We start from the raw sequence: 18,400 nt of genomic DNA, 5'->3' as shown, positions 1-18,400 counted from the left end.
GGCAGGGAGGTTAACCTGGTAGTAACAACCGGTCTGCTACCCTGCACAGGGGTGGGGAAATAGGGGTCGGAAAGGGGACAGGGAGAGAGTGAGATAAAATAAAAACAAAACAAAAAAATGCACACATGCACACACATGCAGGATGTTCCTATCAGAGCCGTTCTGATAGACCGGTTGAACGCAGAAAGCGCATTAGCGCCTGCACAGCCTTCTTCTGTGGCGTTAAGTCCTGTCGGTGGCGCAGGATTCTTTCTTCCAAAAGAGTTCGGTCGTATAATTTATCAAGCGCGTTGCAAAGCGACCGTCTCTGCGAGAAGTACCGCGGACAGCAGCACAGAATGTGTTGAATCGTTTCATCACTTCCGCAGTGGTCACAAGCTGCGGTGTCGGCCATTCCTATGCGGAGGTTGGCGAGCAAGCACACGGAGCTTCCTTGCAGCGTCAGTTCTAGAGAGCGGTATCAATATTTGATTGTCTTCAGTATGGGCGGAACGGGCAGCTTGATCGGCCCGTTCATTGCCGATAATGCCACAGTGGCTCGGAAGCCATTGAAAAGTTACTTCGTGACGTTTCTCAATTAAATGGTGCGTCTCTTCTGCAATCTCAAATACAAGTTGTTCGTGCGGGCCGCGTCGTAAAGGTGACAGAAGGGACTGCAGTGCCGCCTTGGAGTCACCGAACATAGTCCATTTTTGTGCCCGCTCATCACTAATACAATGTAATGCGACACGAAGCGCTGCGAGCTCTGTGCTGCCGTCGATGTCGTAAGGTGGGAGGTATTGAATTTTGATTGTTTTGGCTTTGATCGGTATCACAACAGGTGCAGTTGAGCTCAAAAACGGAGCCGTCGGTGTATACGTGTACATAGCCTTGGTACTTCTCATATAGCCGGAGTAAAGCGAGCTGTTTAAGGGCAGGTGACGACATATCCGCTTTCTTCCGGATGCCAGGTATTGTTACGCTGATGTTGGGCTGAGTCAGACACCACGGAGTTATCGAAGGTCTCGCGGCGGGCATGAAGCATGTTGGTAAAGACTCGCGATACGCAGTTACCGTTTGGCAAAAAGATGTGCCTGGTCTGTCTGCTTGTAAAGAGGCTAGGTGGTGGCGGGGAGTCCGAGCCAGATGCCTTGAAACACTCAGGAGGTCCTCAGTGTTTCAACGTCAATGTGTGTCGTGATGGGATGGTCTCCGGCGATCGCTATAGAAGCCACTGTCGATGCACTAAGAGGCAAGCCTAGGCAAATCCGGAGTACCTGGGCCTGAACACTTCGTAACGTTCGTAGGCTTGTTTTGCTTGCGTTGGTTACTGCAGGCAAGTTGTACCGCAGGAAGCCGAGAAAAAGTACCCTGTACAGCTGTAGCATGGCATTTGGGGACACTCCCCAAGTCTTCCCTGCGAGAGAGAGAGAGAGAGAGAGATAACATTTATTTACACCCGTCGAGAATGACGAGGGAGGAGGCTTTGGCCTCTGCTCCCGTTCATCCCCCTAGCCGTCGGCCGGAATCCCTTGGGACTCGGCGGCGGTCAGGGCGAGACCGATGACTTTACGGTGTTCTTCGGCTTCTTGGCTGCGTAATAAGGCCTCCCAGGATTCTACGTTTCTGCTTGGATCGTTGAAAACTTCAACAGATGACAGATACCGATCAACCGCTTCTTTAGGTACGATACGTGATGACTCCATGATACGTCTCTGTCAATTATGACACCAAGAAACTTGTGTGATCGAATATATGGTATAGATTGACCATTGATTATTACGCTGTAGTTATTCATAGGCTTGCGTGTGAACGCCACGAGGGCGAACTTCTCGGAAGAAATTGCCAAGCCTCTGTTACAGAGGTAATGGGCAGTTTGAGTGGCAGCTCTTTGAATTCTCGCACGCAACTGTAGGCGTGTTACGGAGGACGTCCAAATGCAGATATCATCCGCGTACATTGATAGCCTAACTGTGCTTGGCAGGTGCTCAAGGAGGGTAATCAGTGTAAGATTGAACAGCGCAGGACTGAGTACGCCGCCCTGAGGGACGCCACGGTAGCTATAATGTGGAGAAGTTTGGCCGTCCTCGGTGCTCTCAAGAAAGGATCGCATTGAGAGATAGCTTAATTAGCCAAGGAGCAATGCCCTGTTGGCATTGGGCGGGAAAACAAGCGAGGCAGTGCAAAGTGATATGGGTTGGGCTTCGTTGATGAAAACGATGGGGCGGTTCGAGTGCACAAATACCGGTAGCTAAAAAAAGGGTGGACACAGAATAGAGGAAAACATAAAGTTGGCAGTATCAAGCGTAGGACCGCCGTAAGTGCAAATAAACGACCCAGGTGTCCTAAAAAAGAAAGAGAAACAAAGGCGGCTGATTGAATGTGAAGGATGCGCAGTCCGGACTTGATCAGCGACTCGGTCCCTTTCAACACCACAACGTGGTTCTGTTCTCAGCGCGCCCGCTGACAAGAGAAATAAAGACAGCCGAACAAAAAATGTGTTGGGAACAAACAATAAATCCAAAAAGCTGATGGAACAAGGAAATTCGTCACGCGATTGGGAAACGACGCACAGCAACACGGGAGCTCAAGCAGGAAAAAAAAAAAAGGCACAGCGGCCGCAGGACGAAATAGAAAACGGGAACTAAATATATACAGGAAAAAATCGATCGTTCAGATAAGGATTAAGCGTGAACGTTATCGTTGGGTGCGAGACGTTCTCGAGAAGGAGAAGGCCGCGCCTCGGACATTATGGCACCACATAAACTCATTAGGACGAAAGTCTATCCCAATACAACAACACATTGTAAATGAAAAAGAAAGCATATTGGAAGAGGCGAGGCGCTAATATACAACCCAAAAGTAACCGCTGTACCTTTTGATATGACTATGGTGTGACTTATCCGAAGAGAAACAGTATGAAGAAGAACCCAAAGGGAGGAGAGCTAGTACTTCAGAATTTAAACTGGAATAAAGCATAGGGAGAAAATTCCTAAGCGCACAGCCACGGGAATATAAGGGGTTCCCATTAGCTTGTTAAATGAGCTAGGACGAAACAGCAAATGAACACTTTCAAAAGCGGTAGAAAAAAAGCTTACAGGAGAGGTGAATAGCGGACAGTTGGCGAGAAAATAAATGTAATTTATAAAAGGCAAGGGAGTGAAGGGTGCCATTCACCCAATAGACCGCATCGGTGTCACAGGGGGTTGGCTATGCAAGCTATTAAAATAAAAATCGGGAGAACATAATGGTATTTTGGGCGAACTACAGAATCGATTTCGCATCGGCCGGTGATTGGACGATAGCCTTTTTGTTTTTACGCAGAGTATATAAAAATTCGGCATATCACACACCATGTGCGAATGGGTTTCATGCGAAGCAGTCAACGAGTATGTATCTATGCTGCATTTTTTTACGTTCACCCAAGCGTTACGAGGTGGATCTACTTGTTTTTGTAAGCGTAGTAGTTGTGTGCACATCGCAGCCTTATGATCTGACGTATAACTTCAGCACTCATTTTAGAGCACAGACGTAAGCACTATGGAAACGAAATGCACTTTACGGTGCAATGATGTGAATATCATACGCAACTTTCGTTAGCGTATTCCTCCGGGGTCGAGCAACGCTTGAATATAGTTTGCTGAATCATAGGAATACAAATGTGATGTTTATTAGGCTTCCATGAAAGCGGAGACAAGACTGGAACCACAATTGACGTTAGCCGGGCATGACACCTTGATGATAGGAGTACATATGTAATTTTTATTGCTTTGTTATAAAATTAGATAGCCAGCACTGCAACCGCAAGTGACGTTGCGCCGACATAACGCCTGCACAGAGTCTTTTTCCAAAGCAGTTTCAAGACGCCGCGTGGCTCTGTAGCAGAATACCTGATTGCCACGCAGAATGCTTGCGTTCGATTCCTGCTGGGATACTGATTTTCATTCTTTGCATTCGTCAGGTCAACCCTGCCGATGTCGGTTTTTCTTAAAGCTATCGCATTTAAATTATGAATGACTGTTCTCGCCATTTCTGGGAAGATATAAACTGTCAATCACCTGTGGCGTATACCCGCTTACCGTAGCCCGTGGTATACGGGTATGTGCCATACGTGTCTGGATAAAAGGGTTTAACGACGTACGCGACAGGATTTTCATGTTAATCATATCCTGACCAGGGAGTCATATTCGTCAAACCCTCTTACTCTCCCATGCCAATTTTGGTCTACACCAAGCTAAGGAGCCGATCACGAGAGCGCCGAGATGTTGGCGGCTAGATAGATAGATAGATAGATAGATAGATAGATAGATAGATAGATAGATAGATAGATAGATAGATAGAAATGCTCAAAGTGGCTAGGGTTCGCTAAGAAATGCTTCGCATTTAAAACATCTAGAAGTTAAAACGGTGCGTATATCAGGGCACTTTATGGGATATATTGAAAGACGCTGGCATAGTCTATGAGTGCAGCTTTTGGTAGAGATCTACAGAAGTACACTCTGCGTGGAATGGGTATGAACAAGTAGGGATGGGAACGTTACGTCGTCAAGCGGCAATGGACTCGGGTTGTCACCACTCTTATACCCTTGTTACACAGGCAGCCTAACCACGGTTACGCTAACCGCGGTTACGTTAACCGCGGTTCGCTGATGTTACACGGCACACGAAACCGCGGTTATGCCGCTAACCGCGGTTTTAAGAAACCGAGCTTGGAAACCTCGGTTAGGCAGATAACCGAGAAAATGGCGGCGCCCACCACCGATGAGTGCATGCCGGCGAGCGCGCGTGAAAAAGGAACGAACTGGACGACACGGACCACGGAAAGCCTGATAAGGTTGTGGGAAAATCATTTGCGTGATCTGCGGAGCACGTCACGCGATGCAAAGGTGTACGCGGCAATTACAGCCGAGTTAAACGCCGAAGTTCCGCCTGACGCAGACCAATTCACGCCAAAGCAAGTCCGGATGGATGCTTTCGCGCTGTGTAACATCGGCGAACCCTGGTTGGCGCTAACCGCGGTTCAACGCGGTCAACCGTGGTTGGTCGTAACCGCGCTTGCTTTGCCTGTGTAACATGGGTATTACTCATGATGCATTATCGTGGCGGCGACCACTGTGGGAAACAAAGTGGAAAGGGCGCCGTTATCTAGTTCACTATAGGCGCCGCGGTTCCGCTAACCGTTGGCACTCCCGCCTCGTTAGTGCTCGTACGAAATGGTGGCTTATTGCTAGGGCTCCGTGTTTTCGGATAAATCCGAAAAAATCCGGCAAACACTCGCCGGTAAAATTTCTGACAATTCGGATTTATCCGATTAACTCCGATTTTAAGGGGCAATATGACACTGTTCCGTTCTTTATCACAAGCGCATGTTCTAAGCGATCATTGATACATCGGCAGGTTTGGCCGATAGAAACTTTACCTCACGTCAGCAGTATCTCGTAGACTGCAGCCATCGCACATGTAACGAAGGGTTTGTCGCGCACGGAGCGAGAGACGTCAACGTATGTAGGACCACCGGGAGCGCGAGGCAACATCTTGGTATACGGTCCCCTGGCGGCACTGGGGCGTGGCAGACGACATCGAACATGCGGACCTTGTAATATATGCTTGCGTTCACTACAACAAGCTTTAAGGTTGTGATACGCACAAACGTAGGTGTTCTGTATTCAAGTATCTCTGCGTTCAAACCTTCCGCACAACTGACCGCTTCGTGTCTTCTGATCTTTTTGCGATCAGATATCATTTCATCTGAGATATTGGATTAGTGAAAATAATGCAAAATTAAACTCCGAATTTCGGATAATTTGGGATTCTCGAGAAATAAACTCCGATAAACGCCGAATTTTCGACAAAAAAAAAAATAAACTCCGAAAAAAATTACATAATCTCCCACTCAATTGAACCATAAGGGGATGCGAAGCAGCATTGGGGGCGCACACCAAGTTTCCGTTGCGTTCACTCGGCGTTTCCCTTAGTGTGTGAGGTTTGTATTTAGTGTTTGCGTTATCATTACGTTGTGTTTGTGCGTTGCCGTCAGCGCCGAGTGAACGAGTGGTGCCGACGTTGACGTTACCACTCATCTGAATGGGAGCGAAGCGAGAATGACGGAAGCCGACCGAGCGCACGCGCTTATATACACATGAAATGGGGGAGGGAGAGGAGAGAGTGGGTTACAGGCTGTATTTGGCTGCGGCCCGGTTGCATCACGTGGAAGGAGAGGCTGCGCCGCGGCTGCAGCGCGGGGGAGGAGAGGAGAGAAGGCGACCGAACACCTGCGTAAAGGAGGAGAGTGGGAGTGAGAGTAGGCGCATGCGCAATGTAACGCGGACGCCACCACCGACGACGGACACAGCGCCGAGCAAAAGCTGCTTCGCATCTAAAACCCTCCGAATTTCAAGAAAAATAAACTTCGAAAACACAGCGCCCTAGCTACTTACTGCGTGTAATGGTAAGCCACGCACAGCGTGGCAGTGTGCTGTCTATAGCTCCACTCCAAATACCGCTTTTCCAATCACTTGTGTGTCTTTCACACACAATATCAAGATACAGCTACATAGAATAAAAAGGTTCTGCAGTATCAAGCTGTTATCTGTGTCATACGTTCAGCGTGTCGTAAAAACAGGCGAATGGTGGGAGTGATACCAGTTCGTGGAAGAGCGTCACCCTTTCCCTTTTATTTTTGACAGCGCCATCGGAGTATCGGTCGAATTGGGGTTTGAGGCTATTTGCCGCGCACTCGCGTGTGCTCGATCATGGCGAGGATCACAATAGCGCTAGAGAGGAGCGACATCAATATTGATTTGAGAGCAAAAGCTCCCAGGTTTGTTTTATGTTGACGATGTGCGTCGTTTGTTGACAAGCGAGGGGATACAAATAGAGCGTCTGGATGATATATGCAGGCAGGAAGGTGAAGCTCTAGGACTTACATATATATAGCGGGACAAAATGCGGATGGGCGATATTCAATGATAGCAGTGATCAGGCGGCATCAGTAGAGAGCCAGGAAATACCTAGCGCAAGAGAATATAGGTATCTTGAGGCACGGGTAAATGAGGGGAATATATACACAGAAGTACCGGAAAAAGCCAGGGCACCAAAGAGAAAGGGGAATGCTGCAATAACGAAACACAGAGCGTTGTGGGGTTACAATGGGTACGAGGTAATTAAAGGTCTATGGAAAAGTGTTGCGGTTCCAGGACTTACGTTTCAAAATTCAGAAGTCAGCGGTGCAATTGGGACTGGACGTGAATTAAAGGGCTATGGGCCGCCTCGCATTGGGCGCTCACGAGAAGACGACAAATGAGGCTGTAAATGGCGACATGAGATGGAAAATTTTCGAGGTAAGAGAAGCTCAGAGCAAAATTAGGTTAGAAAAGAAAGTAAGGAATATGAAAAAACGTAGGTGAGCAGATAAATTTTTCAGATATTTGTAAACGAAGAGGACTGACTCGCAATGGAGAAAAATAGCTATAGGAGTCTCGCCAACAAGTATGTGGCCTGCTGTGTAAGCGGTAAGATAACAAAGACCATTAAGCGCACCATCAGGATAACGAATAGCAGCAAGGAGAAAAAAGACTTCTCTGAGTAACTAGGAAAAGGGTAGAGGCAAAATCAGGAGGGAATCATTTTACGATAACTCAAAGGGAAGCGTCTTACTCTTTGAAGAGAGGTAGTGTTACTATAGAAAGTGCAGTTATGAGCAAGGCACAGAAAAGTTAACATAAGTACTTGCTGCGGGGAAGCTAGGGAAACGACAGAGAATGGTTTAATTGAATGTAAACACATCCACCCGGGTGCATGTTTGGCTACTAGACTGCGTGAAGCCCCGGGCCTTTACGGACAGCACGGGAAAGATGAACATGTCCACAGTAGAGATGGTTTGGGTGGTGAAAAAGTAGGGACGAAAGACGAAAAACAAAGACTTGGAGGACGCTTGAGCTTTGCCTTCGATAGTAAAACGCGGCAGCGTAATCGGCTCCGTGCGCATTGCCTTCAAGCCACTGCCGCTGGATGAAAAAGCACACTTTTCCATCCAGCGGTAGCGTGCAACTATGCCGCAAGGAAAGGAACATTTCTGGGTGTAACATTGGCCGTTTCAAACTATCCCAGAAGGCCTACAGCAAGTATACAGTTGCGAAGTGCCTACTGCGCCTCAATTTCTCTTTTTGAAAATTGACGAAGTACCCACAATGCGTCCGTAAGGTGCCACGCGCATCTGCGCAACTGCACACTTTGTAATGGGTGGGCAGCTTTAAACCACCCACTCGTTGCGCACTTCACATGTTTTGACGCCTATAGTGCGATTCTATGAATCTGCCACGCAATATTACATGCGTTAAGGAGACTCGTCCCAATAGATGAAGTTCTTAAAGCGCTTTTTTACGAAGCATTTCCAAGCTCTGGTGTAGCTCCCTGGTAGAACACCTGCTTGTCGCGCAGAAGGCCCGGGTTCGATTCTCGCTCGGACCGAAGATTTTGCTATTTATTTATTTATTTGCATCTGTCTCAAATTTCCGCTCGCGGACAACGCCAGTTCTTCGCCCACAACCAACGACGCCGACGCCGGAATTTCTGCGAAACGAGCTTTAAGGCTATCGCGTTAAAGTAGCATAAAAATTAAGGTTACCATAAAACACAGAAACTAAAGCTGTGAACATGTATTGGCTTTTTCTTTATGAAAATATATTTAATTAAGGCACACAAGGCCCTAGGTAGCATTAAAAATAGCGCGGTGGCCCACAGGTCACGGGCCCGCTATAAGGGGACGTTCATACCATGGATCAGTCCATCCATCCGCTTTCTAAACGGAAACAGTAGCGGCCAATTGCATGCGAAGGATGGAAATTGGCCCTGAGCCGTGCTCCCGCTGCGGTTGCAGGAAAGAGTGCTCTTTTTCTCTACTTCCCAATAAAGACTTAAGGATGAAAAAAAAAAGGCCACAGAGGCTTACAAACGCAGCAAAAAATAAAACGCGAGAAAAAGAAACTCCATGAGAATACTCGGGGCAACGCTTTGATAGTTGAAGCCCGAGCTGGCTGCCTGAGGGCGAAATCATACTGGAGCAAATTTTCGCCACTGGATGAGGTATCTGCCTCTTGCAGGAAAAGTCCGGAAACAACGGCATAAATTGTAATGGAATGCAGATAAATTTGCCCAGCAGGACCTGCAGAAGGCGCCTACCTCTCAGATGCTCTAGGATTCAAAGCGGATGGAAATATTAACTAGTCAGCGGTTGAGGCAAGCTACAGACAATAAAAGTATTGGCGGAAGGAAAGCAGGGAAGGGATTAACAGAACAAGAATCGTTGCAGCAGTATATTACAGAAACATAGGCCTATAAAAAGAAAGAAAGAATCCGAAAGAGACAGTCTTGATGCCAGATTGCAATAGATGAAATAACACCTCACGACAATCTTCCTACGTGACTACCTGCCACCAGCGTGTTTCGAAAGGGGATGCCAAGAAAAGTCATGCAATAGGGGCTGCGCATATATATACGGCTCTGTCAGCCCGATTTCTGGCTAGACCCGCACTCGCACAGTTCGTGTAAACGTAGCCGTATGCATCGCTGTCAAACTTCTCTGTCGGTGTAGCAAATTTTCAGCGACATGCACGCAGATACCACGCAAGGCTGTAGACGCAAGTGACCCGCAACACGTGCAATCTAAAAAAAAAACACCATTAAAGCATGATGAAAAGAAGACGGAGACAGGCACACCTGCGTATACAGACCGCTGTCATACCTCTTTGGTATTTTTATTTGGCCATTTCTTCCAGTTCACGATTTTACAAGAAATCCCATCTTGGAATTCAATATGAGAATGGCAGACTGGGCGTGTTGGTTCAGCATATTTGAAGTGTAAGGCACGACGACAACGGAGAAAAGGGAGAGCCCACACACACGGACTGCCTCCGTGTTTGTGCACTCCCCCTTTCGTCCGTTGTCGTCGTCGCGCCTTACACTGCAAGGATTTGAGTAGATCTATAAACGACTACCATGCTCCCAAACCGGGAATGGCTATTTGCGCCGTGCAGCTGCTTTAGTGAGGCACAACACCGACGCAGGCTGTTAACAGTTATACTAGCGAGTGGTGCCGCTTGCGTTGCCGAAATCAATAGGCACAGTGGTCCACGATGACGATAAGCATACCGTATAAGACGTGGTCGCTGTCTCACTATCATTTTCTAAGTGACAGAGAACTAGAAGTAAAATTTGTACGCTTGATGCTTATCTTACGCTCAAACAGTAATGTCATTGTTCTCACTGTTCTCCTTCAACGCTACGCCCCTGAACATTGAGGTCTTAAGCCGAATGTGCGTGTTATCGTAAGATGAAGCTCTATACAAAAATGCATTCAAAGCAAAGTATTAAAGAAAGCGCGCACACATAAACAGTGATTATTAAGGCTAAAGCCTTATATGTCTTAAGAAAAGCTTCGCGTCTCGAAACACCGGCGTGCGTACGAAGAAAGCCAACACGGAAAACAAGCCTGGAGCCACCCGCGCGTCTCAGCTCCATGCGCGCGAACTTCGCGTTTCCTTCGTCATTGCGACATTCGCGTGGTTAAAGAAAAGAAAAAAAAAAAAGACGGCGTTCGGGTGACTCGCCTTCCTGACGCCTAGGCAAGCGAAAGCCACATAAAAACGAATGAAAGCGTGAATGGGCATAATATGATGATAAAGCAAATGAAGTTAGTAGTGAGCAGTATTGGAAACAGTGCGTTAATAGTGAGTTAGTTAGTGAGGGTGAAAAATTAATTATATAATGATAATCAATGCAAATTTAATTACTACTGCGTCAATTTATGAAAATAAATTAGCGGAATCTAATTAGTGAAATTGACATTAGTGACATTTAATTAGTGAGAGTTGATTAGTGAACGCTGGATGTCGATATAAAGTGCATGGTGAAATAGTCACACCGGATGGCTTTCGTTTTCGCGTCGTCTTAGGCGAATGCATGAGGGACCCTGTGAGTTCACCTTTGGTTCACCCTGCGAGTGTTGTTTGGGGGCAAGCAAAGCACTCAAGATTAAAGAAAAATGTTTTTGATTGCTGACTGAACATACATTATGATCATTTATACACACAGCTTTCGAAAACACCAAAAACTACTTCATTTGATCATACGAATGAACTCAGCATTTAGCGGCAGCGAGTGGTGTTCCCGATAACTGGTAGCTATAGGTAGCTAGAGCCCGCTGTTGCATATAGCTACCTCAGTTATATCTGGAGTCGTTCCAATAGGAGTCCTCCTACAAATATTTATGAAGGAATAACAGCAAAGCGCATTCAGTGGAGAAAACGCACTCAGGTTTGAATAAAAACCGATAAATATGTTTAGTCTTAGTGTCTAAACATTTCGTCCATTTAATGCAAGCAGGCGTCCGCAGATATTTGAAATGATTCAATGAATTGAGAAAGTGGTTCACTACTCTCGCTAAATCTTTCCAGCTTACGTCTTGTTCGTTATCACTCTGTTTCTAAAAATCACAGTATTTACTCCAGACAGATTAGGCGCACTACTTTGACTATGTAATTAGTCAGTGATTTAAAGAACGTACAGTTTTGTATAATCACGCAGGTATAGAGTTGTTTTTTTTTTGTGTACTGAGCACATTTGATGGGCCGATAAACGCGATATTTTCGAGATATGTAGGCATTACTAGCGGGTGCATTTTCTGGCGTGGTGGTTTGTGATGGGCACTGTGTACTGCGCAGGTACTTCGCCATCGTGCGGCCTTTATGCGGACGTCCCCGGCGTCGCCGAGCCGTGGTAACGTTGTGCGCCGTGTGGTCTGGCTCGGCTTTGCTGTCGCTGCCCACGCTGCTCTACTCTCGCACTCGGTCTTACCGCTACGGAGACCATAGCGTGCGCACCGTCTGCTTGCTGGTGTGGCCGGACGGTCTCCTGCACGGATCTTTCGCCGACTATGTGTGAGTTTTAAGGCGAAAGCCTTAGACGCCTCATCAAAAGCGAGAATTGACCTGCGGTGTTGGCGTCCCGCGCCGGCGGCAACACGAGTGATGCAAAAAAAAAGGAGGGGGGGGGGGGGGGCGAAGCTTGCACTAGATCGCGCAAAGCTTGAAACAGCGAAGTTGGACGATTCTGAAGTCTAATCTGGTTGCTTGTAAGTTGCTGCTAAGCTTTAGCTAGGTGATGCTACGTTGTTTCTAGGTTGCTCCTAGGTTGTTGCTAGGCTTCAGCTAGGCGATGCTAGGTTGTTTCTAGGTTGCTTCTACATTGTTGCTAGGCTTTAGCTAGGCGATGCTACGTTGTGTCTAGGTAGTTGCTAGACTTTTAGCTAGGGGATGCTAGGTTGCTTCCTAGGTAGCTGCTAGGCTATTAGCTAGTTGTTTTCTAGGTTACTTCTAGGTCCTTGCTGGGCTTTAGCTAGTTGTTAGGTTGTTTCTAGGTAATTGGCTGTTTTGTTAGACTTCAGAATCATCCAGCTTCACTGTTTCAAGCCTTGCGAGACTTAGTGCATGCTTCGCCATTTTTCTTCCTCTTTCTCTTGCTTTCTATCGCTTTCTCTCTCTCTCTCTATGTTCTCTTTCTATTTCACTCCATCTCTTTCTTTTTTTTTCTCTCTTTTTTGCGTGTTTCACGAGCTCCACATCGCCGAGCAGAGTTTTCGTTTAACGCTCGCACCTGCTGTACTCGGTAGTGGGGCTTGCCCAATTCCTGCGGCGCACACCCCCCTGAGGAGTTTTGCACGACGGAGCACAACTTACCAATAAATTAAACAGCTTCAGTGTAAAGGGAATGAAGAGAGCACGTGCCGGTTCACGATGATGAAAGTTTTTTGTACACATTGTACACACCAAAGTCTTTACGGCCGCCTTAAACAGCTGTTGTGTTATAAATCATCACGCGATTACGTCACTATATGATGTCATGATAATGTCACAGATCGCCTAAATTTGTGACGTCAGTATGACGTCGCTATGATCGACCCGTCCGTGATCGACCCGTCCTTCACCAAGCGATGATGTTATCTGATGACGCCACATGGTGACGTCATCAGATAACATCATCGCTTGGTGAAGGACGGGTTGATCACGGAGGCTGTGCAAAACCACGTTAGGGGCAGAAAGCCTTCAGAGGTGGGCGAGGGAGGATCAATACATCGACTCAGAAGAAGAAGAAGAAAACGGCTTTCGCCTTCGAGTCGCCTTAGGCGAATGCACAAGGGACACTGTAAGTTTTTATTCGCTCTGTCTTCGGTGACACGCAAGCACGTTTACGGACACAAACACGCATAAGTCATGTGCATACGCCGGCACATACATCCCTACACGACCAAATATATTTTGGTATTTACTCGTTTATTAACACGCAAACATTCTTAGGCTTCATCATGAAAGAATTACGGTAAGGCGGGCAGATTTATGGGGGAAGAAATGGAGAAAATAACCAGGCTACACAAAGGCCGTCGTTTCTGTTGTCTGATTCTCCTGTTTCCATTTGTCTGCACGTCTTACCTTCTTTCATAATGAATACCTGCCAACTAGCTCAACTTTCTGTCGTTCTAACATTATTAGGCTTCTTCCACAGCAACGTAACGTAACGCCACGCTTTACCCATAGGATTGCATAGGGCTCCAGTGGAAGTTCACAATAAACAAATTGCGGTATGTAGGGAGTAATGACTCGAACCCTGTACTTTCCAAGTATGTAGGGCGCAGGCGTGCACAGGGTTCTCCATTAGGGTGGAGGGGTGGGGTCAAGTTTCAGCTCAGCTCCCCCACCCCGCCTCTAGATATTGGCAGAGTCCGACATAAAACAGGCTTCGAAATGGTTGAAAAAATGAAAATGAAGCGATCATGGGCTTCTGAGAACGGCCTGCCTTTTGTCCTCGGCTTTACGGGGGCGAAGGTGGGAAGTAAAAAGCTCTTGGAATCATAGCCGTGCGCAGGGTTCCTTATTAGGGGGGGGGGGGCGAAGTCCCTCCAATTTGGTCGTCGAGTTCGAAAGAAAACCAACTTTGCAGGGGACGCAAAAATAAAAATGAAGCGATGACGTGCTTCCTACAACGGCCTGCCTTTGGTCTCCAGCTTTCCGGCAGTAAAAAAATGGGAAGTAGACAGCCCTTAGAATGCAACATCAGTGGTCCGCGGCCGCCATTCTCGTCAAAAACCTGTATGGCCATAACCTTGAACTTAAAACAATGACGGGACAGGTCCAACTGAGTAAAAATATGGGACAGACTTGGCGGCCCCTTCAAATGATTAAGGGGTGCAGCCACTCCCCATGCCCCTCTCGTGCGCATGCCCATGCTTAGAATGTAACATCAGGGGTAGTCTGCTGTCGTTATAATAAAAAATCTGCATGGCCGTAACCCTGCACTTTAAATATTTACGGTAGAGGTACGGCTGAGTAAAAGTTATGGGGCTTACTTGGGGCCATCCTTCGATAATAAGGGACCCCCCCCCCCCATCCCTTGTGCGAACGCCTATGATATGTAGGGTGTCGAACCATCGATATCTGAAGTGTATAGGTACCCGAACTCTGAACCTCACAAGTTGTAGGTCATTGAACCCTCGAAATCCGAAGTGCACCGGTACACCAAGCCCGCACTTTCCAAGCATGTACAGTACCGAAACCTCGACCTTCGAAGTGAGTAAGGACTCGTACCCCGAATCTTCCAAGTGTATACGGCATCGAACCCCTGACGTCCAAGCTGTATAGGGACACTAAAACCTCATCGTCTGAGTGTATGAAAGAAGAGGAAATTTAAGGGCTCGTTTTTTCTTTGCTAGACACAACATTAATTAGAACTAACAGCCAAGAACTTTCCGTGGCTTTCTTGTCTGTTAGTTCTAATTATTCATATGAGTGTGCAAGATATCGAGCCCTCAAGCTCTGAAGTATATAGGGAATCGAACACCGAATCTTCCAAGTTCGTAGGGTATCGAAGCCTCGACCTCCGAAGTATATGGGGACTCGAACCCCGAACCATCCAAATTTGCAAGCCATCGAACCGATGGTCAGTTGCGGCTAAAAAGATCAAGTAATAGCCAATAGATGGTCAGTAGTAGACGACGAAGATAAGGAAGTGCCACAATGCTTGCGCATTCAGTGACAATTCCTCAGCAGGGCGTCTGTCTGTAATTTTTTTGTTACAAATAAAGGCCAAATGCATTACAGCAGGGAGTGGGTAAAAATACACACAAGCAACAAAATAAAGTGAGTAATAGGAACGTTGAGAAAAAATCCAAATAACAGGCTAATACTTATACACGTTCGTTATCACTGATCGACACCATGTCAATGAGAAGGTGGTTGCACTCTACTGCTTCGAAGTGAAAGAGAATAAGAAAATGTCATATATATATATATATATATATATATATATATATATAGACGTGGCGGTGAAGAAAGCGCACTGGGCACTGGCTCCGTTGGTAAAACGTAGGCGAGAAAGCACGACGTACGCAGACACACTTTTAATATAATCACAAACGCTTCGGCTGGTGGGTCAGCCTTCATCAGTGCGACATGCAGCGCAACTTTCGTAGCATTTACATACATTAATAATAATAATATCTGGCGTTTAACGTCCCGCATTTACATACATTTCAAAAATGTTTTTGAACACGCACAATAGCGATGGACAGTAATGTGATGTGATTATACGACGAGATTAAATGCACCCACTATGAAAATTGTGCAAGGCGTCAAGAAACAACGTGCACAGCGTCCACCTCTTGTCGTCATGACAGCACCAATATAAGTAAAATGGAATTTAGATATGAACGGCGCACGGTATGAAAAAAAAAACGCATTGTAACAACCATACGTTCAGATGGCAAGAAATAGACAAGTGAATACATAGAAAAGATAACGTCCCATCGGGAATAGTTGATGACACCATAAAACGCGCGGACAAACTAAACGGGGTTGATCTGCTTAACGCCAATCCAAAGGCTTCAAGTACATTCCAGGCTAATCTCGTCTTCACTCACTCAGCGTCATCTCCGAACATCGCTGCCATTTTGAAGCGACACTATAACATACTAGAGAGTTTTAGCAAGTTACGGGAATACGGTACGCAGATACGGTAAAGCAGTACGGTAGCGTTCCCCCTTTCCCGTTGGTTGTGCTTTTGCCGCTCCCCATTCCAGTGACAATGCGTACCCCAAACGACAGGTGTCTCGTTAACAATGCGTAGGCTGACGGGCAACAATGAGGCATGACAACCCCACAGTAATTTTTGAAAAAGCTTTTGTGGTGTTGGGATGCCTTCACCGGCAAAAGGTCGACGACCTGGAAAGGAGGAGCGGTACCGTCATACGGTAGCGTATTTGCGTACCGTATTTCCGCCTCTAGCTAAAACTCTCTACTAACACAAAGTGAACGGCAAAAAATATCTTTCTGGAACCACCCAGGATCGTTTACAGAAGATCAAGAAACCTCCGCGATACCCTTTCATCTTCGAAGCTCGCTGCCCGTAAGCAAAATGCCTGCGCTCTTTGCGGAGAGTCTCGGTGCAAGGTGTGTGCACACATGGTTACCACGCAAACCGTCACCAGCTCCACCAACTGGATTTCAGGTAACAATCAGGGGCAGTGTAAATTACGACAGTTCCAACGTAGTATACATGCTTGAATGTCATAGTTGTAATATGGAATCGTTCAGCACGCGAAGCATCGTTCAGTACGCGATTTAATAACCATATGTTTGATGTCAAAACGCTTCCAAACTTGCCTCTATCGAAACATTAAATAATGCCTGATCACTCTTCCGATAAAATTAAGGTAATGGTATTGGAATCCGGTTTCCGTTCGCACCATGAGCGGGAAATCCACGAATCGTTTCTGATCTACAAGTTTAATACTGTAAAGACTGGCATAAACGAAAACGCAGGCGTACTCACTAGTCTGCCTCCTGCTACCTAACGTGGTTTTATTGCGCCTCATTCCGAGATTTCCTGGCTTTTCACACAACTATTTTTGTTCCCTGTTTCAAAAACTCCGTTCACCTGGTTATCTTTTCTATGTATTCATTTGTATATATCTTGCTATCTGGACGTACGGTTGTTACAATGCGTTTTTTCATACCATATGCGCTATTCATATCTAAATTCCCTTTTACTCATACTGCACTGCTGTCATGACTACAAGAGGTGGACGCTGTGTACGTTGTTTCTTGACGCACTGTGCAATTTTCATAGTGGGTGTAGTCAACCTCGTTGTATAATCATATCAAATTACTGTCCATTGCTATTGCGCATGTTCAAAAACATTTTCCAAATGTACATAAATGCTATGAAAGTTGTGCTGCATGTCACACTGATGAAAGCTGGCCCACCAGCCGAAGAGTTTGTGATTATAATAAATGTGTTTCCACGGACGTCGTGGAAATATAAGAAAACCTGTCCATCCGCTAATTGTAACCGGTCCTGAAATTTATGGTACACTGAACATTCATGGCCACGACGAGCCATTGCCCCGTACAGTATCCAAAGATTCAGAAACTTCGAAGAAAAGAGAGAAAATAGGAAGAAAACAAAGCATTCTGCATGTCACACCATGTTAGCTTCTACCACACGCCCAAAACACTTCAGGCATACCTCGAAACCGGTTCTCTTTGATAAGCAAATGTGGACTAATTAAACAAAATTGAGGTGTTTAGTTATTTTGTCAACATTGCCCACAATCCTAGGCAAGTGCGCGCGGATTTCAGTGCTGAGTGCTCCACCTGAATAATTATGCATGCTCCACAGCAGTATAATTTCTTCTCGCGAATTTTTCCATACGCCGAGCTGGAGGACACTGTATGCACTTCAGCTGTCTAGGCGTTGTGGCTAAGCCAGAACTTTCCAAGCGCCAAGCTGAGCTTATTTCCACAACACAATAGCATACGGCAGCACACACCGGTTGAATAATAATAATAATAATATCTGGGGTTTAACGTCCCAAAACCACGATATGATTATGAGAGACGCCGTGGTGGACGACTACACAAATTTCGACCACCTGGGGTTCTTTAACGTGCCCCTAAATCTAAGTACACGGGTCTCAAACATTCTCGCCTCCATCGAAAATGCAGCCGCCGTGGCCGGGATTCGATCCCGCAACCTTCGGGTCAGCAGTCGAGCGCCATAACCACTAGACCACCGTGGCGGGGCCCCGGGTGAAAGGACGACATGAAGCCAAAAGATATACACAATTAGGCGCTGAAACACGTCCGCGACTATTGCGTTTTCTCATGCAGATGCTCGAGTAATCGCCGAACAAATTATTTTGCTCACAACCACTGCAGAAAGAGACGCACACGGCAACTGCACTGTACGTAGAGATGAAAAAAAGTCACAGTTTTGCCGCAAGGGTGAGGCAATGAGTGCGATAGCAACAAAGTGAGATATCATGCAAATAACGGCTAGCAGCTCACTCCTTCAGCAAACACGGCTGTTGTGA

The 18,400-nt window shown here is 46.5% G+C and overlaps 1 protein-coding gene across 1 annotated transcript in view; it reads left to right on the top strand.

The window, feature by feature from the left end:
• The window catches only part of LOC119405734 (tachykinin-like peptides receptor 86C), a 114,193-nt gene that overhangs the window by 21,232 nt on the left and 74,561 nt on the right, over positions 1-18,400 (top strand). The window contains exon 2 of the mRNA XM_037672573.1: positions 11,700-11,915. Within this exon, the coding sequence (XP_037528501.1) occupies positions 11,700-11,915 (216 nt within the window). The remainder of the gene's footprint in view (positions 1-11,699; positions 11,916-18,400) is intronic.

The sequence above is a fragment of the Rhipicephalus sanguineus genome, chromosome 1 (genome assembly GCF_013339695.2).
Source record: "Rhipicephalus sanguineus isolate Rsan-2018 chromosome 1, BIME_Rsan_1.4, whole genome shotgun sequence".
NCBI classification, from domain to species: domain Eukaryota; kingdom Metazoa; phylum Arthropoda; class Arachnida; order Ixodida; family Ixodidae; genus Rhipicephalus; species Rhipicephalus sanguineus.
The sequence above is the reverse complement of the archived record's forward strand: the minus strand, read 5'-3'. Positions and strand labels throughout refer to the sequence as shown.